At 34.8% G+C, this 24,001-nt stretch overlaps 1 protein-coding gene across 1 annotated transcript in view; it reads left to right on the top strand.

Annotated features, from left to right (window-relative positions):
* The window catches only part of LOC150084213 (cysteine protease ATG4B-like), a 131,067-nt gene that overhangs the window by 80,791 nt on the left and 26,275 nt on the right, over nt 1–24,001 (top strand). The window contains exons 7-9 of the mRNA XM_090375102.1: nt 10,851–10,930; nt 16,139–16,377; nt 22,790–22,868. Of these exons, the coding sequence (XP_090231228.1) occupies nt 10,851–10,930; nt 16,139–16,377; nt 22,790–22,868 (398 nt within the window). The remainder of the gene's footprint in view (nt 1–10,850; nt 10,931–16,138; nt 16,378–22,789; nt 22,869–24,001) is intronic.

Here is a 24,001-nt window from a genome sequence, read left to right as displayed (position 1 = left end):
AACAAGTTCAAAAACATAGAGAATGAAAAAAAAATGCAGAGCTTAATAAAATCTGCTTCTCAAGAGGCTGGACTGTCAACATCACAAAATTATATTCAAGAAACGTGGCTAAATAATGATGAAGTAAGCATACCTAACTTTGACTGTGTCGTTCTATTCAAACAAGAAGATCAATGAGCTGGTGGTGTAGCAGTTTATCAAAAGAGGGAAAATCATACTCGTGTTGTTGCTCTTTATATGGAAGTGATTTACTGACAAACTGTTGGAACGTCAGTGGGTGTTCGACCTGTTGAAGACATTTGTGCAGCTGAATGCTTTCTTCCTGATGGTCAAACGATATTGTCGGTAGTCAGTTGCATTTTGCCAAACCAAAAGAACACATCATTGAATTCATCCATTTTGTTTTACTTCCTTACATGATTGAAGGAGCTGCACTGTTACAACAGGGCGCCTCCGTAGCCAGGTGGAAAGGAGCAGCAGTGCGTAGCACACGCTTCTTGATTAGACCGGGGTTCGAGCCCGTCACCACCAAATGCAGAGGATGCGGAAAGGTCAGGGAATGACCACCGCATATCCCGGAGCAATATGGCCTTAGTTGCTAATGCTCCTAAAAACCAAATAACAAACAAACTGTTACAACAATTTTCTCGCAAACAATACGACCGAATACCAATGATACTTAGTGGAGATTTCAACATTAATTTTGCAGTTACTCAATCCAAACCTTTGACTGATTTCTTAGAAAATAAATTTGGACTATTATTATTATTATTATTATTATTATCTGTTTATTTCCATAAGGAACCACCCTTATGGTTCCTTATGGACTAATGTTAAATACTTTGAGATCTGTATCAACTACTAATCATGGAACTAGTTAATGCCGTGTTTCAAAGACATTTATTAGACTCTTTACAATCTGAAGTGTATGTTTGGTACTCTAGCCATCACAAACCATTTGTAAGTAATTTACCTATTGAACATGTATTGTAACCTCAAATTGATGAAACTGTAGAAAAAAAAATAAATGTTTTAAAATGTTAAACTTGTTTGGATTCTTTTCATTCTTAAAACCCTTTAACCTTTTCCAAGCCAAGGATGTTTTCACATAAAACATCTTTTGTGCTTACATGATATACACACACTCTTTTTTTGATTTTCTAAAAAAATTATCAGTTGCTGTTTTGAGGATATTTAGATCATAATTAAGTTTTCTCACATAAACTTCATTCAAAAATTTATATTAATTTCATTAATACTAGTAAGAAGTGTATTAAAACATCTGAAGCTATTTTTTAACTTTTTAAAATTATTCTTGAAAATACTTAAATAATTGAAAGTAATATTAAGGTTCAAATGAAATTCTCAATACACAAAGCAAATCGATTTAACAACAATATGACCTAGTGTGAGCTATCATGGACCATAGTGTGCATGTGAGAGACAAGTAGCAACAAATTAGTGAAACGACAAACAGCGAGAACTGCCAATATTTTTATGAATTAAAGGTTACTACTAAAATTTTGTGATTAACTTTGGGAAAATACTATACAGTATGTAATGGGGAAAAAAAATTAACGAAATAAGATATGAAAACTGCTATTATAATATATAAAATAAAAATATATAATGGAATTATTAAAGGATGAGGAATTGCACTCATGACTTTCTGAAAATCTAAATACAGGTAACCGCCTTATAACATAGTACTTCTACAACACGGTTTCGCTCTAACACGATTGATAAATTGTGGCAATCCTTGCACAACACAGTACTTATATAACACGGTTTCGCTCTAATGGTTAGAGAATTTAGGTAAACCTCGCATAATGGTATTTTTGAACTTTTGTGTTGGGAAAACCCTGCTGTTATGTTGGATGTAATTTTTCAACATTTCCACTCTTTTTGAATCCTCGCTGTTGACTTGCTAGTCAAAAAAATAAATAAAAATTTGAGAAATCCCTGTATTTTATTTTGTTGGGAAATCCCCATGTTACGTTCTGTGCTATTGAACTTATGCTTGTTGAACTTGTGGAATAATCTAGATTTCAAAGTTTTATTACTATTGAATAGCACACCAGACCATCCAAAAGATTTAAGACATTCACACATTGAAGTTATGTTCCTACTGCAACCACAGTTGTACTATGTTAATACAATTTTTTTCATTCAGCCATTAGATTAAGGGCATTATATCCACCTTTAAAACTCATTCTACCAGAATCATCTTTACAATGGATTTTGGAAAAAATTGATTCCGAATCTATTGACGTAACGGAGGCATGGAAACATTTCTTAATTGTGAACTGTATCAGAATCATAGCTTTATCGTTGAAAGAAGTAAAACTGTCAACATTAAATGCACGTGGAAAAATGTATGGCCAGAGTTAGTTCATTCAGGAAATATGGTTGAACTGGCAGAAAATGGAATCAGTGCGATAGCAGAACTTGGTACGCTGGTAGGAGGGGAAGGTTTTGATGATGTGACTACTGAAGCCTTCGTGGGCACAGTTGATAGAATCTCCATCCACTCCACACCAGGTGGAAAAGACTAGAGTTTGAATCCCGTCAATGATGGAAGGAATTTTTATAGGTATTTTTCACAACATGGCTGAGTTAGTCGGGAGAGGGTAGCATGGTTTTTTATCCTGGAAACTCTGGTTTTTCATCCAGCAAAACAGAAAATCGTCCTCAGGACACACAATTTATAGACAATATGGCTAAGAGAAAGAAAGCCAACGTGAAAATGATGAGAAACGTCGGATAACTTATGTGGAACATTAGTTTCCCGACACCGGACTCTACCGCTGTTCGCTTGATAAACAGACAGGTGTTATCGGTCTGCAGCCGAAATCAAGAAGGATATATTGATCGACAGGTGGGCGTGGCAAACGATGAAATGATTGGTGGTGGGCGCGACAGATGACAAGCTACTGTGTAGTCATTGGTTGGCATTATAATGTGTATTTATGAGTAAAGAATGGTGCATAATAGTTTTGTGATGAATGGTAAACAGGTAATAGTAGCGATGAATCTTTTAAAGATGGAAGAAATTTGTAAGGAAAATAAAACGTTGGTTGATTTTTTAATGAAAACTAAATTAAAAAATTCACTGTGTATACATGTATATATAGTGAATTGCTATTGAGGTGTTGATTGAAGTTATGATACATGTGTATCCGTGTGAGTGTCTTTAAAAATAAAAGTACAATAATAAAAAATTAATATTTTGTTAATAAACAATTTATGCGCTAGTCCACCCATGATTCTAAAGAAAAAAGGTTAGGTTACCCCCTCCATTTCGGGAGGGGTTCAAGCTCCCATGGGATTCAAGTGGAGGTAACCTGGCCTTTTTTCACCATTAGGGCATATTATTGAACAAGAAAATAAAAACACAGTCATAAAAAATTTTATTTTTTTATGAATGCATTTCTAAATATGATTGATTCTAAAGAAAAAAGGTTAGGTTACCCCCTCCACTTCGGGAGGGGTCAAACTCCCATGGGATTCAAGTTATGTTCAGCATTGTGGAAAACGTTCATTAGGGCAAGTTAGTGCTTCTGAGTGCTATTAAAGTGATACTAAACCGATGTTATTGTGTGTGTTGTGTTCGCGCACCAATCAGCACATCTCTTGCCACACCTACCTGTCAATCAATATATTGTTCTCGACTTTGCCCCAGACCGAAGGCGCACTATAGCCTCAGCAGCTTATGCGCCATTAAACCTCCATAACACACACACACACACACACACACACATGCCCCAGACCGAAAACACCTACCATCTGTTTGCCGAGTGAACAGCGCTAGAGTGCCATATTGGGAAACTAATTTTCCACATAAGTTATCCAATGTTTATTGTCGTTCTCGTGTTGGCTTTCTTTACCTTCACCGACAATATACACAGAGTAACATGGCCTTGGTCACATATGCTCCTAAAAAAATAAAAAAAGATATGATTACTGAAGATGTTCAAGAATTACTGGTAGAAAAAGAGGCTCGCAAATGGCATCGGAGGCAAAACCAAATCAATTCCGAGGATGATAGAGCAGGTGAAAATTCTAAACTTCCAAATTTTACAGTAAAAAGCATATTGGAAGGCATAAAGTTAGCCGAGCGATTAGAATCTTATTTTTTGAATGAAAGGAGCCCAAAGTTCAAAAGGGAGCTTCAAAATTGCTTGGTTACATATGATGAAATTCACATAGATTTATCAAGCAAAAGCAAACAAACCCAGGTTACGGATTTTTTAAAGAGGGCAAAGATACACGAAATCTAGAATGATATATTTTTGTTAGTTTTGTTAATGAAATAGTGTAGTTTTGTTAGCTTTTGGAACATAATCCCCCTTTTTGTACTTTTTCTTAGTCCTGTATGTTTAGCACAACACAACATTTTATAGGAACCTAACTACCGTGCTATACGAGGGCTACCTACAAATTGTATATCTGAAAAAAAGCTCACATTTCAGTAAAATTTGCTAATCCAAGAATTAGTCTAATGGTTATCCCTGGAAACAAAAAAATACTGAAAAACTCAATATTGAGAAAAGGCTTAAAGGTCTGAGAATGAGCTGAGATGTATTCAGACACTAATATAAGGATGCTAAATAAAACTTGTCTGAAATATATTGTTAAGATCCTAAAAATGTATTTCAACCTATTTTATCAGCTCTCTTATAAAAATTTTCTGTATCCCAGATGAAAAAAAAAAACAAGAATGAAATGGCCAGTGGGTCTTATCTCTTTAGGAGAAAGCCACAAACTGCAGTGGCTGCTAAACCCATATCATTTCGATGACCATTTGAAATGAATCAAAAGTGGAGGAGATTCTGAAATCTTTATAGTGTGGGTATGCATAGAAGCCACTGCCATTCAGTTTAGATGTACAAAATTTAAAATAGAAAAAGTTACTATAATTTAAATAAAATAAAATATTTTAGTAAAAAAATTTGCTGAACTTGCACTCAACTGTCTGGATAATCAAAATACTTTGTGCTTCCATAAACCATGGTCATGTAGTGGCTTCTTGATAAGATAATATATACCTTGGTTTATGATTATTTATTTATTTATATATTCTTTCTATTTTTTTCTATGCTATTAGTTATAATTCATTTAACCTCTTATTATTACAGTAATTTTGACTTAATTTACTATTCTCTAAAAGCGAATTTTATTTTACTACCCCTCTCGACTATATAGTTGCTTACTACTGATCGGAGTATGGGTCTTGTACATTCTATGTATTCGCCATATTTTCATAACTGTTCCATGTGTTAGCCATACTTTTGTTTTCTCAGTAAAAAATTTCATAGAAAGCCCTCTTAGGCCTTTGCCCACCTTACCCCATGGTTCTTTACATTGAGGCAGGTGCACTGGTGTCTCACTGTACCGAAACCATAACTGTTCACTCTCCTGAACGCATTGTAAAAATTCTAAAAAATTCTTATATTACTACAACAGCTAAAGCAGTAATTTCTGTATATACATATACTTAGTACATTCAAAAAGTACCATGAATTGCACGCTGGTACCTAAATGGTTTCTGCTATGGCTGTAAAGTTTCATGGGGTGTTGACGTTGACCTTAGTGAGCACGAATGTCAAGTGGGAGTGAGCTGGCTTGAGCACTTCACTCATGTGTCACAGCTGATTGATTGCAGAATGTTGCAGTTTGAACAGTGTTCTTATGTCAGATTCTCCTTTAAACTTGGGAAGAGTGCTACAGAGATGCTGCCAGCACTATAGAAAGTTTATGAAGATGATGCTTTGAAGGAAACAGCAGTTTACGAGTGGTTTATTAATTGGTTTAAAAATGGACAGAAAACACTGAAAGATGAACCTCGCATCAGCGGATGCCCCTTGACATCACAAAATGACAAAAATGTAAGAACTTTTTAGTATAGTGGCATTCTCAGCAAAATATCGACAATTTAATGAACAAAGTTATATTCAACAAGTTACTCAAATACAACAAGAGTTATATTTGAGTAACTTATGAACAAATTTTTAGCAGTTAGGAAGGTAGTTCCTTATGAAACTTAATGTGAGACATGTTCATGAAAAGTATCTGTGTTTTTTCTAAGTTACTTCTATCAGTTCCTATACGTACAGTCAGTCCTCATATAGCACGATAGTTGTGTTCCTAGAAACCCTTGTGCAATATAAACAACAGGCCCTATGGGAAAAATAGGGTTAGGTGCCAACCACCCAAGATTGAACACACATTTGTAACCAAAACATTACCAAACACAATAAATTATCATAATAAAATACTTAAGTATTTTATTACGAATATTACGTAATAAAATATTGCTAATGCTTTTGCTTCTATCGTAAGCAGACTTGTTTTTTGTTTGATTTTCTATCCAAACAGATGATAGCCATTCCATCTCCTCCAATTCTTTGTGTCTTAATCTAATGGATTTTAATTACACTTTGAGTTATTCCTGCTATAAAAGTTGTTTTTATTTTCTGTGCATTCTTTGTAATTCTCGGCATTGCCTCATTTAGGTCTGTAGCACGTGCAATATCACATGGTCTTTCATTTCGCTCAAAGCGTTTCACAATTTCATATTTTCTCTCTATCGACAGAGGTGGACTGGCCATAAGCCTTACCGGGGAAACCCCGGTGGGCTGGTGACCGGTGTGATTTTGGCCATAAATCATAGTATGAGGCCACTATAAATTTTCCCGGGTAAGAATTTTTGATCCAGTCCGCCTCTGTTTATCGATATTGCTTTTCTTTTTCTCTCTGAATCTGCAGTGTCTTCACCAGGATGCTTCCTTTTCACACCTTTTAAGTATTTTACTCATTTTTAGGGAATAAAGCACAATTACAAAACGAGGAGGCACACTTGATACACATAAACAAAGCTGCGCGTGTGTAGCAACTGAATAAACAACACCGTAAAGGTAGAGATACACTATTAACACCTCACATTTTACTAAAGCACATTTCTAAAGGTTACTGCCATAAAACAATAAAAACAATTTCCAGTTGCATTTCTGCTAGTGGAATCTGTTATAAACTGGTAGTAAACTCGATCTAATTGCATTTGCGATAATACCGATAGCTGGAATTGTGTTGGTTTTTTACGTTATTATGGTGAAATGTGTTTCCCCTTCACTGATGTAAAAAACATAAATACATTTTCAGAATCTTCTCTTCATTCTCTTCCTGTTGCGTTCGACTGCCATTTCTTGTAAACACAAAGGCGAATCGTGCATAAGTGAATTTGGTTCGTGTTATATAAGATATTGTTCCCCTATTTATAAATTGTGTATGATCGAATTCGTGTAGTGTAAACACGTGTTATATGACTGTACTGAAGCACAGGGATGTACACAAGGCACAAGCCCATGTGGATGGTTCCCACAAAAAAATATAAACAAAAATGTAGAAGGATTTTTGTATTTATTGTTATCAAGTTATGCAGGCTGGCCTCGATTAATTCGACCCACGAGCGCGAAACGGAAATGCATTAATCGAATATAATAATCAATAGGAAAAATTACAATTGGTCTTGACCTTCAGGAATGTCCATAAAGAATTTTAAAAACACCTTTTAAATAACTTTTTAACCGTATTCCAAGTAAAAGATAATGAAAATAATTATAGAATTAAATGTTTATTGCACAAAACAGTGGTTCCCAAACTGTGCACTGTGGAATATTTTAAATTTTCGAGGGAAACACAGCAATAGTCTACATCTGTCGGACACTGCACAAACTACTAGCTTGAGATAGTTCGCAGTTTCAACATTACTTATTACGTTTTTTGAACCTAACTACTGTACTTAATAAATGGAACTGTTTAGTATTTCTTTTGGCCAAGGGGTGGCGTGAAAAAATTACTGAAACACTAAGGGTGCCGTGAGCCAAGAAAGTTTGGGAACCTCTGGCATAAAATACACAATGAAGAAACTATTTGTGCCGGAAATATTTGAACAGTGTTGGCTTTCTTTTGTTCATAAATCAGTTTCCGATAGCCAACAACATGTCTATGCCTGGTGAAATAAATATTGCAGAGGAGGTTCTCTGCAATACGAAAGATTTCATCTAGTTCTTTTACCGTTATCTCCTTTGCGGTAACATTTTCACCTGGCTCATTTAAAAAATTAAAAATTTTTTTTGCATTTAAAAATTAGAATTTTTATTAGAATTCAAATCTTTTTCAACTATCACATAAAAAAAGATCGTGTTAACTGGAAATTTGCATTGTGTAAAGTGAAAAGTGGTATAATTTTTTCAAATAGCAGTAACTGAAAAAGGTGTTAAATTGAACTCGCATTATGCGAGGCCTGGTTGTATAACCGTGAACCTTTGTGATGTCTTTTTCATTATTGCAAGTACCTTGCATAAATCATTATCATTTTTCACAAAGATAAAGTGCAAATTCTTGTCTGTTCTCAAACAACAGCAATTCTGGCTGAAGTCCTTGTTAAGCATGTCAGTTTTGTAAAATACCTTGTTTATACTCTGTTTATGGTCAACCCAAATTCATCAACAGTATCAATGCTGTGGTGTTCTTGGTGATAATATACTAAAGCACTATCAGTGTAAATACACAATACTTTGTAATAGTAAACTACAATAGTAGTGTGAATGGCATCAATTTAATTGTATCTTATATTCATTATACTATTGTAGTTTACTATTATGAACAAAGTATTGTGTATTTACACTGATAGTTCTTTAGTAGATTGCAAGTTTGCGGTATATTATGCCTTGTGCATTTATTTTTATTAGTAATATTACTGTGTACACCGTTTGGCATCTCCCATATTGTGGAGTTATACTTCATAACTTGGTTGGTGTGATTGCAACACCAGGGTACCTACCTGCCCCCCAATGATAGACCAACAAGCCTTGAAATGGTGCCATCTGGGTGGTGGTGTCCACTGAGAATGGATAAAAATAACCTTCTCCATTGGTGAAGCATTACTTATTCAGGGTAGTGCAACATGGTAACTCGTTGTGAAGGTAGTCACAATATGAGATGCAATTAAATCGATGCCGTTCACACTACTACTGTAGTTTACTATTATGAACAAAGTATTGTGCATTTACACTGATAGTTCGTAGTATATTATGCCTTGTGCATTTATTTTTATTGGTGATAATATGCATGTTAATATGATTGCATCAGTCACATAAATATGGAACCACATTACAGAAAACATCATAATGGATTGCTTAAGTATTGAAATATTAAATCATTACAGAAAAGATGTTGTACAGAATGTTCACATCAACTGAATACATTGATATGTACCTTGTGTATGGATCACAGGTGCCAATCGATTCTTTGTTCTCTATATAATGCATTTGTTAAAGCTACAGTTCTTGATTAGTTCCAGAAGTTTTCTTCCGTTTGCATCAGCATACAGTAGATTTTGCCTTGCAAATTATAACCAGTCTATAAAGTAAAGTTAATGTTTCTTCTTGTTTCTTTACTAACTAACAATCTCATATCACTTGGCTGCCAGATAATACTGTTTCTACCTCCACAAGGCTAGGACAAGGCTAGTAACCTGGAGGAAAGATTCTCCAGGGCAAAAATGAGTAACAGTGAAATTAGAAACATACTTTCCTTCTGAACAAATGAACTCAAAACATTTGAATATTTATTGCAAAAAACATGACATTTCTCTCCCTATAAGGTTTTAAAAAAATAAATAAATAAATTTTTTTTTTTTTTTTCTGGTGACCTTTTCATGTTCATAAAATGCACTCTTCATCAACACAGTAAAGTCATAGTAGTCAATTTTAAAACTTCCAACACTGCAGCACAGATGAAACCACTGGAAGCTTCACATATTATAAATACACATGAGAATGCAGATGTATGTATACTGTCAGAGATGATTCATCCAGTCTATTGCTATTGCTTTTAGCATGGCTTCTTCTCACTGAATAATTAAAATGCTGCTACTTTAGCAAATAGTAATTGTTCTTGTAGAATGTGTCAAATTTTATTTCTTTTAATTGCATTTGAAATTAAGAAATATTTGACATCTAATAAGCCTGTATGTTATATTTTACAGAAGTTAATTTGACAGTTCATTATTATTACTATTGTTATTACTATAAAATTAGATCTCTCTTCATTTTATGTTTATGTTTAATTATTATATCAAATGGTTTCTTGTCTTGTTTATTATTATTATTTATGTAAAATGTTTTTTTTTTATCTCACTTATTATTTATTTATTTAAGAAAACATTAATACTTGCATAATTTTGAAGTTATACATGCTTAACAGGTTTATAAACTTTAAAATGGAAGTGACTCGTAGTTTTGTGTTTATATTTTGTTTATAATATTATTTGCAGAATTTCATTGTTTCATTGAAAATGATTGGAAATAACAAGTGTAAATAAACATTTACACCTGTTAGTTCCTGTTATTTACACCAGCCATTCTCTTTTTAAATTTTTCATTAAAAAATAAAAAAATACATTATTAAAAGGTTGAGCATTGGAATACAAGAAACAGAATTCAAAACACCAAACTTTTTTCAGAAATAAAAAAAAAATAATAATAAAATTCAGGTTATGCCAGATAAGGCATTATTGTTATTATAATGATTGGTGATGCCTCTGCTGCCAGGTACTGAGTCACACTAATGTAAAAGAACAATAAATCAATAAATTCATATAGCACGGCATCCTCTCACTGGATAATTGAGATACTGCTAAAGCAGCAATAGTAATTGAACAATTACTATTGCTGCTTTAGCAATAGTAATTGTTCTTTTAGAGTATGTTTCAAATTTTATTTCTTTTAATTGCATTTGAAATTGAGAAATATTTGATATCTAATAAGTAACTTTCATATTTTCAGGAAACTTGCTGTATTTGATGATTGGAGTTCAGTAGTGGTCCACGTTGCTTTAGATAACTGTGTCATAATTGACGATATCAGTAAGTTGGGTAACTGACTTTAATAGAGGAGACTGATTAAGATTTTAATTTTGATTGTACTAAAATATTAAATTAATGTGATACACAACTTAGAATATTGATTAATGTCTCACTTCTTTTGGTTATTAAGATGAATAATTGAAGGAATTAAATAACACTTACTATGAGCTAGTTATATTAATTTTCCTGTTTTCTTGCTCTTGATGCAAAATGTGAAAAAAAATTCAAGTGTGTTTTGTAAAAAGACACTTAAATTTTTCTTGAATTTTTTATATGCAACCAAACTCATGACATACAGTTTTTTTTTCATGATATGTTATCTCTATAATGTTTAGATAGGAAATGTGCAGGTAAAACTGTAGCATTACGAGTATTTGAGACTAGACTTGAGTTAAAGAAAAGAACTACTGGTATCAGTAACACAATCTATACCAAGGAACAGAAAAATTTTTGCTGTTTCAACAATTTTTATAGCAGTAATAAAATTATTCTTTTAAAAAATGTTTAAATTCTATTTCTTTAACTGTGTAATTTAATACCAACAATTGTATAGATTACATTGTGGGATTGGCTGCAAGGTTCATTTTCAAGCATCACTTGTCTTTCAGTCACATATACTGATAATACAGTTAGTGCTATCAACTGGAACTGAAAGCAGAGATGGACTTGGTGCATCATGGCCTTAGAAAACTTTGGAAAGACTTGGAAAACTCTCTGTTGTAATAGTATTTAGTTCTGCTTGTCACATTCTTTTCTATGTCATAAACACTGTTAAATCGACATCCTTTCAGTCTCAGTTCAACTTTTAACTTATCCCCGGTAATAATGCTGTTTAGGAAATGAGATTCACTATCAGCTGTTTGTACAAAATCTTTGCAAACATCCATTCATCCAAGTTTTTCCTCATCAAAAAAACAGTGTGGAACATATTTTGCACAAATTTTTCTTTTTCCCAAGTCTATGGTAATTATGGATATTATAAATTCCTTATTCACATTAACTTGCTATCATTTTCATCGGTAAATTGTGCACTTTGTCTACCAGTTCAGGGCTGCAGGTTATTTTCAGTTATCCACTTGAGGGTCATCTGCCAACAGTGCCTCATCCATAAGCTGTTTGTAACATTTTGTGTTTCAGTGGGACTTTCCTGCAGCTTTACGAAAAAATTGACATTGATCCATTGTTCCATTCTTTGGTCTCTGATGGTGATGGTAGACACAACACACAAGGAATGTCCATATAGAAAAGCAACTTAAGGCCAACTGGTTTTGGTGGGCAAGACCGCCAAGGTCACACTCCTGTGCTTCTTTAGTGCTCTCTCCTAGCTTGATGCTCATTTTTTTAAATTCTTTTGAATTCTGTCTCATTATTTTTTAGCTGCACTGTGTACATACATTTAGGAATAAAATGGCTTCAAGATCATGAGCTAGGTCTGAGCTTCAAGTTTAGCTTTTTAGAAAGTATGATTTCATTTAATTATTACTTACAGATATAAAGAACAGATAATAGTCCCATGATTAGCTAACTACATATATGGTGGTTTACTTCTGGAAAATTTGCATATTGGGATGAATAGGAAAGCCCCACAAAATATTTTTTCTTTTTCTTTCTTCTCAGAAATGGAGGAAATAAAATTATGAAATGGGGAAAAATATGCAGTTAAAGGTGTGTGTGTGGGGGGGGGTTAATACAGTACATAAGAGTTTTCTAACTGAAAGTGCCTGGATCATGTGTACCACTTGAGATAAGTTTGTGAAGCTGTTAAGTTTCTGGAAACCATTTTCATTATTATTGTGTGACACAGAGCAAAATGGAAGATAGTTACTAAAATACATACAATTTTCACTTTTAACAATATTTACATTAAAAATTGAATGCAAGGTCCAAAACCTAAATATTACTTGGATTTTCATGTCTGAAAATTCATCTAAAAAATTTCCAGTATTGCTAAATCAGATTATTTGCATTTAGTGCTAGATTGTTTTCCCTATTAGTGCTGTTTTCTGCCAGATGATAGTAGCATAATGAGCCAAATTTTGCACTGAGGCCATATTCAATATAGCCATGTTCTGTAACATAATGTGGTGCAGTGCTGTGAAAGTTTAGCAGCAATTTACTGAGGTAGAAAAAAAATCTTTGCTATACCATTCTGGAAGCAGTTGGTTTGCTGATATCAACCAAACTCATGCCATATAATATGAGAGCATTTAAATTGTAGCTGATAAAAGACCAAGGGTGTTAACTGCATTTAATAACAAAAATTAGACTTGTAAATTTCTCCACATCCTCCTGTGTATGTGTGATATAATTAAAGAGAGAGAGAGAGTTTTAAAAAAAAAAACCTTTTTTTTTTAAAGTTTATACCACATATAATTTGAATTACAGAGTAGCTGTTGCTTTCTGTTAGGAGCAAGAATGAGGCATACACTACAGAATTTGATAATTATCAATGCACAATCCGGTCATGAGTTTGATGAATGTCAATAAACATGCTTCTTCACCAGTGTTAAAAGACTCTGCCTTTTCTCTTTTAGTCAACCTTTTCTGGAAACTTTTTATATGGATATTTAACAAATTTTCTGAAAGCCCCAGTACAGAAATAGAGAAAGGTAATGATAACCAACTTGTAAGAAATTTGTACAAAAATCAACAGTTGAGAAATACTGGAGATGATATGTGAAAATTATTTATTATAGAAATTAGGCTTCAGTTCTGGAATTGTTGTCCCTTATACTCTATTGTACAGTGGCTGATGGTATATATACCCCTCCTGAAATCAACTTTATTGAGAAATTACACTACTCTACATTTAAAAAAAAATTTACTGATATTTTCTCAGAAAAGGGTGTTTCTTAATCATTTTCTAATGCTGATTTCAGAAATAACTTCTGTTTGATTTCATCATGAGTTTCTTCAAAAATCACTAAAGAAATTTTGATTTTTCACTAGTTTTTATTAATTTTGCCAGAATTTATGCACTGAAATTATAACAAAATGCTACCTTTACCAGGCCTTTATATTTAAATTTATGCTTTATTTGACCTTTTATTATTTTGTAAAATAATAAGAGGAGTTTACCTCAATATAATACGTAGAACACTTCTGTATGATACTCTCCAGAAATTAAAACGAAAAATTCGAAAAACTTACATTAGAGTAACAAATAATTAAAAATCAATTTAACACAATTAAAAATCAGTTTAATGCAATTAAAAATATTAAAAAGAATCTAACAAAAATATTCAAAACGATTTTCCTTCCTGAAGCTGACAATGCTTTTTGACCATATGTCGTGATCACAGGAATGAAAATTACCGAATAGGGTTGAACACGAAACTTAAATAGTGATTACTTGTCTTCATGCATGCGCATAAAGGTCCACGCATCGGAGACCAAATATGGCCGACGAACATTAACAGAATTCTCATGTAATTTAATTTCTACGGTTCTGCAATTAATAGTCGCTTATAATTACTTTGTACATTAAGTATTTTGGCCTCGTTAAATAAAAAAGTATGTTTTTCATTAATGGCATGAAAGGCTGCCGAACGAGAAGCACAAACTGAGGCTTCATTTTGATTTACACGAATATTCAGAGAAAAATGCGGTGAACCTTGGTAAGATGAGTCGCAATCACCACAAGAAATGTTGTATACCAGGTCATTAATTTGTGTTGCGAATGCGGAAAGAACCAAGTGATTGTTCAGTATAGTAGTGTGTAATTTCCATATTGGCCTGGCCACAATTTTAAATTCGGTATCTTTAAAGAATCTGTTAAGCTGTTTGTGCCACTGTTCAACATATGGGACAGAAATAAAGTATTTTTTGATATTACTATTGTTGGTTGGTGTAGTATTTTGTATCCTATCCTTAGGGTACAAGCTAAGTATAGGATAAAAAAAAATTTTTAAAATATGTGCACATATTAGATACTGTTCTATACTTCCATTTTCAAATTTTTGTCAAAATTTTATATCAAATTTGGTGCACTTCACTGTGCACAAAATATATGTACTTGTCTTGCTCCCCACAGGATAGCATTCATCTTGAGGAAATGTGATGCTTTATATCTGCATATTTCCTGTGTGAAAACAATAAGAAATCTTTCAAAAACAATTATATTGCTTCCCATTCATCTAAAAAACTGGGTTTTTTCTTTTGCTCTCGGTATTACTTTTCTTCTAAACAGCTGCTCACTCTGTACAAATCTCAAATCCACCCTACCATGGAATATTGGTCCCAGTTACAGGAACGGTGCCCCCATAACCTCTCTCAAGTTTCTAAACTCCATTTAAAAGAGTGCAATTAGGTAAATTAATGACCCATCTCTTATAAATTCTCTCCACTCTCTATAGACATTTTCTGTAGATGCCATGGATGCCAATTAGATGAACACTGCCATGGGCACTGTTCATCTAATTGGCTTCTATAATCGCCCCCTGCCCCAAACTAGTCTGAACATGTGCTGCAACCAGTCAGCATCCTTTTACTGTCCAACTTCAAAAAGTTGCACAATAAAAAAGTTTTTTGAAGATGGTTCTGCTTACAGAACCAACTTCAAAAATGTATTTCCTGAAACAATCCATAGAAATTCAAGTCTAACGTCAAGTATCTTCTCAACCTTCAACCCATACAGTACTAAGTACTATGGGTTGTAATATCTTTCATGTGTGTGGGAGTTTCATAAGGAAAAAAAAAAAAAAACTTCTGTGTGGTAGTAGATGTTTACATAACTCATGGGAGTAAAAAGGCAATAATCTTGAACTTTAAACAAACACAATTCGAAATTTCATAGCAAAGTTGGTGCCTGGCAGTTCCCACAGTAACATTTACACAAATGAAAAAACAGAATTAGGTATAGTGTCTGGTACTTAACAGGTACTCACATTTAAATTACTCAGCAAAAATTGTAAGAAAAAAATTCAGTAACTACTGCAGTAAAATTTTGACTATATTTAAGGCTAGAAATAATTTCAGATTTTTAATCTTTAAAGCCTAATGCAAACACTTTTTCTTTCTTCCCCCCCCCCCCCCTTTTTTTTTTTTTTTTTTTTTTTGATATGCACCTGCCAGGTCTTGTGCCACCACTTCTGTGTTACAGTAATTTGGCACATGTGTCTTCTTGGCTGATGCTGTATAACTTGCTTTTTTGCATCATTTGCCACCACTAATACTAAAATGCTTCTTCTTTTTTTTTTTTTTTTAAAGGAAAATTGTGCACTCACTCAAGTTCTACTTGTAAGACTTGTATGGCTCCATTTAAGTCAGTGAAGTGCTCTCTCTGTGGATCTTCCTCTTTACCAGTTAACTCTACACAGAAAAATCCAGATGGTAGTAAATGTTCTGGAAGTGAATATCGAAAGGCAAACTGGAAACCCATGGTATTGTTTATACCACTACGACTAGGACTTTCTACACTTAACCCAGTGTATATTCGTGGGTTGAAGGTATGTTTAAAAATGCTTTCACCCTGTTTTCATTATTAAGGTACTTTAATATTTGTTAAAGAGAATTATCTATTTTATGCATAAGCAATTTGTGTTTCTGGCTGGCATTATCACTTGTTTATCTGATGTTTCATAAGAATAGATAAGTAATAATGTTCATAATGAAGTTAATTTATTTTTCTTAGCCTCTAACACGTTAAGCAGATTAATCCATATTAACCCTGCAAAAGTGTGGTTAATATAGATGGATCATGATGCCTCTTTGCCAGCTCTAATGAAATTAAATTAATACTGCATTTGTTTAGATTTTGTAAATAAAGTGTGCCCAGACAAACATTGGTTTCACACTGACATCACTGCCACTCATTTCAATATAGTGTTGATCCCCTTTGGTTGATTCTATTATGATGTACTGCATCCTCCTGGTTACAGTTTCCACCACAAATAATAGTCTGTAACAGGTATTGTCTGGCCTCACCCAGTATTAGCATTAGCATTAGTAGAGCCACATGAGGCAAGAAAGCAAGCTTATACAGTATCAGCCAAAAAAAAACAACCCTTCCCATTTCACTGATCCATTCATTCCAAACGTGTGTCTAATTCTGCCTTGAATTTATTTAAGCTATCAACTTCCACAACAACAGATGGAAGTTTGTTCCAGCAATCAACTATGCGCTGGCTAAAGGCAAACCCGCACATCTATTCTACAACTGTCTTTCCTCAGGTTGCCCCCTCAGGTTTGTAATCTGAGCAAGAGGAAGAATCCCATCAGCATTAAGCCTGCTCAATCCATTCAAGGCTATATACACCTCAATCAGATCACCTCACAGGTGCCTAGTCTCCAGAAGCTGCAATTTGCAGAACTTAAGCCTTTCTTCATAAGAGCACCCTTTTGTTCCCTTCACCAGTCTTGTTGCCCTTCTCTGTACTCATTCTAGCAACTCTACATCCTTCCTAAAATGAGGCTTCCAGACCTGTACACAGTACTCAAGGTATGGCCTGACCATTGCCTTATACAAGGAGATAATCACCTCCTTATCCCTGCTTGCAAAATTCCTGTATATCATTGACAAGACCCCATGACTTACTCTGGCGGCCTGTCTGCACTGATTAGAAAACTTCATATCTGACTGCACAATTACCCCAAGGTCTCTTTCATTCTCCACTACCCTGAGTGTAACACCACATAGTTGGTACATTTCTCTAGGGTTACTGCTACCCATATGGCACATTTTAGCCACAGTAGCTCTTGCACCAAGAACTCATAAATCAATCAATCAAAATTAAGCTACCCATATGCAGTACTTTGCATTTGTCATTGTTCCATTTCATCCCATAGGGTTAAAATTCGGGCTCTACACCAACTATTCCAACTTTTTGTACATACATGCCCATGAACCATTCTCAAATATCACCAGCAGTATGCATGGGGCATTATCCTCTTGAAACAAACATGAGTCTGTGCCAAAGAACTACCACATCATAGAGAACACGAAATTGCCCAAACATTAAGTTATGAATCAGTATTCATGGTTTTCCACACAACCACCAAATGTCCCAGGACATGCTATGAGAAACAGCCCTATACTGTAATCTCGCCTCCACTGCACTTCATTGTTGGCAGAGTGCATTCTTTCAGCAGATTCTCCAGGCATCCTCTACACCTACACTGCCCAGTGATCAGAATAGACTCTAGCAATATTCGGCACTTCATAGAACCGATTTCCGCTACTCTGTGGATCTATTACAATATTCATGCACCATGCAAGGCAAAACTGTTGATTTCAGTTGTTGGTGTTTGGATTATGCGCCAGCACCCTCCCATTAAAACAATTTGAAAGTGTTGGGAGATATATATGTAGTGCTTTCATAATGATTCTATACAGTGGGATCAACTGATGATATTGCCAACAGCAAATTCAAAATGGGAAGCATTCAAAGAACTTATCTTGGAAGCTACTAGGCTTTACATACCAACTAAGAAATATTGTTCAAGGTTTAGGCCAAAATGGATGTCAGATGAACTAATGAGGCATATGGCAGAGAAGAAAAATGCATGGGATACATACAAATTAACACGTGACACAGACGCCTATGATAGATACAAGTTGATCTGTAACCAAGTTACAAAGGAGGTTAGGCAGGCGAAGGCAGATTACGAGAGATCCTTGGCAAGGGATGCGAAGAAAAACAGCAAAGAGTTCTTTACTTATGTAAACTCTAGAAGGAAGGGGATGAATCAGATTGGTCCACTTGATATCGATGGGTCAACTGTTGATGACCCTGCTCAGGTAGCTAACAAACTAAATGAATATTTTGCATCGACATTCACACATGAGGAGTTATTCAGCGAGGGGAATGCCAGAGGTGTATTCAACTCTAGCAGTAAGCTAGAGAATCTTGTAATAACCGAGAGCAAAGTGGAGGAGAAATTGTTGAAGATAAACACAAGAAAGGCACCTGGGGGTGAGTGGAATCTATCCGGTTATATTAAAGGAGGCAAAAAAGGAAATAAGCAAACCCTTAGCCATAATTATGAGAGCTTCCTTGGACTCAGGGGAGGTACCCATGGACTGGAGATGTGCAAATGTGACCCCAATTCACAAAGGAGGATCAAAGGCTGACACAAGTAATTATAGACCTGTGAGTTTAACTTCTGTTCCCGGAAAATTAATGGAGACACTGGTTAAAGAAGCACTGCAGGATCATCTAGACAAGACTTCAGTTATAGCTAGGACACAGCATGGTTTTGTTAAGGGGAAGTCTTGCCTGACCAATTTGATTGGATACTATGATGCAGTCACAAAAGAACTGGATGCAGGGAATAACTTTGATATTATATACTTGGATCTTAGAAAGGCTTTTGATACTGTTGCACATGGAAGACTGCTGCACAAATTGGAGCAGTGTGGCATTGGAGGCAAATTGCTGCTATGGATAAAGGGGTGGTTGAGGGGGAGAAGACAGAGAGTGGTAATCAATGGACACTGCTCATCGTGGACTAATGTTATTAGTGGAGTCCCTCAGGGTTCAGTATTGGGTCCTTTATTGTTTTCTGTATTTATAAATGATATTGATGATGGTATATCAGGCTTAATGTCCAAGTTTGCAGACGATACGAAGGTTGGCAGGGTTGTCAAGAACACTACTGACACTATGCTGCTGCAACAGGATTTGGAAAGGTTGAGCAGATGGGCTTCGAGGTGGCAAATGAAGTTTAACATTGACAAATGTAAAGTACTACATATGGGAAACAGCAACCCCAGAGCAACGTATCAACTCTGTGGTACTACACTGACAGTGGTAGAGAATTAAAGGGACCTGGGGGTGGTTGTGCAGGCAGATATGAAGTTCTCTGAGCAGTGCAGACGGGCTGCAAGAGTAGCTCATGGTGTATTGTCAATGATATATAGGAATTTTTCTAGCAGGGATAAGGAGGTGATTATTCCCTTGTATAAGGCAATGGTCAGGCCACACCTAGAGTACTGTATACAGGCCTGGAGGCCTCATTTCAAGAAGGATGTAGAGCTGCTGGAATGAGTACAGAGAAGGGCAACAAGATTGGTGAATGGGACAAAGGGGTGCTCTTACGAAGAAAGGCTTAAGTTTTGCGAATTACAGTGTCTGGAAACTAGGCACCAGTGAGGTGATCTGATAGAGGTGTACAAAGCCTTGAATGGTTTGAGCATGCTGAATGCTGATGGGATTCTTCCTCTTGCTCAGAATAATCACCTGAGAGGGCATAAATTCAAATTGAGGAAAGACAGATGTAGGATAGATGTGCGGAAATTTGCCTTTAGCCAGCGGGTGGTTGGTAGGTGGAACAGACTTCCATCCCTTGTCGTGGAAGTTGATAGCCTAAATAAGTTTAAGGCTCAGCTGGACAGGTATTTTGAACGAACAGAGGGGTGAAGTGGAAGTGGGTTTTTTTTTTTTTTTTTTGGCTGATGCTGCATAAGCTTGCTTTCTTGCATCAAATGCCTCTACTAATGCTAATGCTAATGACCTCAAACCCTGTTGATTCCTTAAATTCTTGCAAAAGACATGTTATTTTGCAGGATGGTCAAGATCTGGTGATTGAGGCTTAACAAGGAGCTTCGTTTTCACTTGTCAGTGGCCTTAATAAATTTCATCTAAAACTTGTTTAAACAGTCCATTTGCATTAAAAAATTGCTAACAACATCTGAAATGATTATTGTATTTATACTTGACATGTAACAGAAATCAACCCAGTGAAAATCAAATTTTACATTTGCAATAACTTGAATAATATCAAGTTTAAATACAGTAAAGAATTGCATACCAGTTATAAAAATAAACTCTTTTAAACTCACAAAAATCAAGTCTTTAATTAATATTACACTTTTCTTGCATAACCATGCAGGTATTCCCATTACAGCATTCTTATTTTGTAACAATTGCCCAGCAAAATATAATAGTTCTTTAACCATTACTAAATATACTGAATGTAACTCCACACATAAGACCACTTGTGTCATTGTTTCCAGATTTGGTGGTAACCAGTTTCTTCTCACAATGTGTACTTTAGCAACAGAAATCATGCTTTTCTTTATGCAAAAAAAAAAAAAAAAAATCCCACAATGGACAAATGTAACAACATCAAAAAACAAGTATCTACAGCAGTTATATTTAGTGTTAGAGCAAGGTAAGTATAATTAACAATGTTTTATACTTTTAAATTTTGCATTTTACAATTTAGAGATTAGTGCCATATTTCCTGTTACAACAAATGCAGCTATTGTTACTTTGTGAATGTATGAGAAGACAATGCCAGTTACAGTTCCAAATTATTAAACAACAGTTTCACTATTGTCTAATATACCAGCATAATTATTATTCTGTATATTTGGAAAAAAATGAAAGTAACATACTGGCCTCCATAGCCGAGTGGTCAAGAGCGGAAGTGCAGTAGTACATGTTCCTTGAATAGACCGGGAATCAAGCCCCTGACTGCTAAATACGGTCGATCTGCCAACCCACACTGGACCAGTGTGGCAGATTTTGGTCCATTTCCCTCAGCATGAATTGATGAGGAGGCTTCCATCCTGTAGTGGGTTGATAATGGCTGCAGTTTATCTTTTTTCCCATATTGTCTCTTAAAATTAAGTATTAAAATAGGCATAACAAAATGAAATGTAGAAAGTTCTACACCATGTGCAGAACTTTCTACATTTCATGGTATGTAATGTGTAAAAAAAGAACTTTTAGTAGATTCTTCAGCAATGTAGTCATAGAATATTAGCCAGAAATATGTGTTGATAGATATTTCAGTGTGCTACAGCCATTTCAATATGAATGCCATTTTCCACCACAGAGGGAGGCATTCCCATATCCAGCTGATCTGCTGGTAGTTGGTATCCTACCCACAAACTTCTTATTGCAGTTATTGCAATAAGAACCACCAAAACAGTTTATCTGTCTCACATTTTTCTCTGCAAGTGATTCACATAGAACAACTAAACTCTTATCCTATGATTTTGTAGAAGTAATGCGTGTAGTGGGTTCTGCATGCATTACTTCTACAATGAAAGCCAGCAGAACTTTATAATGTGTAAATCACGATTTATGATGACTATTATCAGAACCAGGTGCATCTCACATGGGCACTTTTATGAATAGTGTCACTAACATTCTCCCATATATATCTGTAAATGATTCCTTGAATCATTTTTAAAACTGAAATTTGCAGCATGTCCCATGATCTCTATGGCTGCTGAATCTTAACACCCATACAGTGTTCACAAGATGTCCTTAAACACGGTATGATGGGGGAATTTTTTACCTTCAACCACATAGAAGTAACAGCTATATTGTACATTGTAACAATAATTGTGTAACAGTCTATCCTGAAACTTTGTGACTACATAGAATCTGTGCTCTATCATATAAAAAAAATAATAAAATAAATCTGCGGCCATTGTCAATCCATTGCAGGATGGAAGCCTCCTCAACAAGTCATGTTGGGGGGGGGGTTTGGACTATAATCTGCCACATTCGTCCAGTGCAGGTTGGCAGATCGACCATATTTAGCAGACAGAGGCTTGAATCCCCGGTCTACTCAAAGAATATGTGCTATTTCACTACCACTCCTGACCAGTCAGCTGTGGAGGCCCTGGACTTGGCGCATTATAGCCTTAGTTGCTAATGCGCCAATAAAATCCAAACCAAACCAAACCAAACTATGGAGGCCTTCATATATTGGCTAATATATGCTAGAGCACGTATTAATTAATATTTTGACCAATATATTGTTCACTACATAGACTGTCATCAGTGCACAAGTTACCTATTCTCATACTAAGTGAGTTTTATAATATTTTTTACAGTATGTGTAGATTATAATTTTTTCTTTTAGCTGCATGTTATAAATTTTCCATCTTCTCTTTTTTAGGCATCTTTTATGCTTAAGCAAACACTAGGAGTAATAGGAGGAAAACCAAATCATGCCTTATATTTCATTGGAGTTGTTGGTATGTAATCATTATATTGCGAGATATTTTTTAAATCTCTTATCTTGCTTGGCATAAAACGTTTCAATGAAACTATGCACAATATTAAAAAAAATCAGCAATTTTTTTTTGCAATTATGCCTTTAAAAAAAAGCATTTACAGTAGAGTCCTGATTAACTGAGGTTCCGCATTATCCAAGGGCAATTGTTGAAAAGTTGTGTAGACTTTGTCATCAAAGACACGAGTATGTAGTTCAGTACAGAGTAGGAACTCACACTAGTTGACTGTTGAGCCATGCTGATCTTTTACATTTGTTGATTTCATGACTTTTTACACTCTAAAGATTTGATTAAAAAGATTTAAAAATTTTAAATCTTTTTTTATCATCTATTTGCCATCTAATGTGACATCCCTTCTTCAACCTCTAGATCAAGGTGTTTTGGAGACATGTTTCATCTATGTTATTAGAGTTAATGTAAGCACTGTGAATGGAAAACAGAAGCATGTTGTTGTTGTGGCTTTAGATATGAAGTTGAATGCAATCAAATGCTTGGATCAAGGAGAAGCAATAAAAAAAAGTAGACTGTAGGGGACTAGAGGAGAAAGAGAGCGGAAATTGAAAAATAGTGTTCACAAAGAGCATCTGTTTGTGATAGTGAAAATTTGAATAGAAACACAATGAAGAAAGGAAAATTTGAACAAACGTCTGAAGCTATTTTTTTGTGGTTCACACAGATGAGAGAGAAAGGAAGCCCGGTTTCTGGACTGATTTTGTAGGCTGTCTTAAAATTTAATAAGTATTTTAATGAAGGGGAAGAACAATTTGCCTCAAGTTGGTTGGATCGTTGGGAAAAAAAGGTTTAGAGTTAGAAATCTGATCATCACTGGGGACATATTATCAGCGGAAGGAATGGCAATTTTTACTGCTAAATTAGCAAAAATTATTCAAGAAGAAAATTTGAATTTGGGTCATATTTACAATTGTGGTGAAACGTGCCTGAATTGTAAAATGCTCCCATCCAAAACACTTGCAGCTAGAAAAGAAAAATCAGCTCCTAGTTAAGCAAGGAGAGAATGACGAAACTGGCATCTTCAAATTCATTGGGGGGGCATAAGCTTAAACTAACTCTCATTAGAAAGTCAAAGAACCCCG

The sequence above is a fragment of the Mastigoproctus giganteus genome, chromosome 6, assembly GCF_048544385.1.
Source record: "Mastigoproctus giganteus isolate SK-2022 chromosome 6, ASM4854438v1, whole genome shotgun sequence".
Lineage (NCBI taxonomy): Eukaryota > Metazoa > Arthropoda > Arachnida > Uropygi > Thelyphonidae > Mastigoproctus > Mastigoproctus giganteus.
This window is presented reverse-complemented; position numbering and strand designations above follow the sequence as displayed.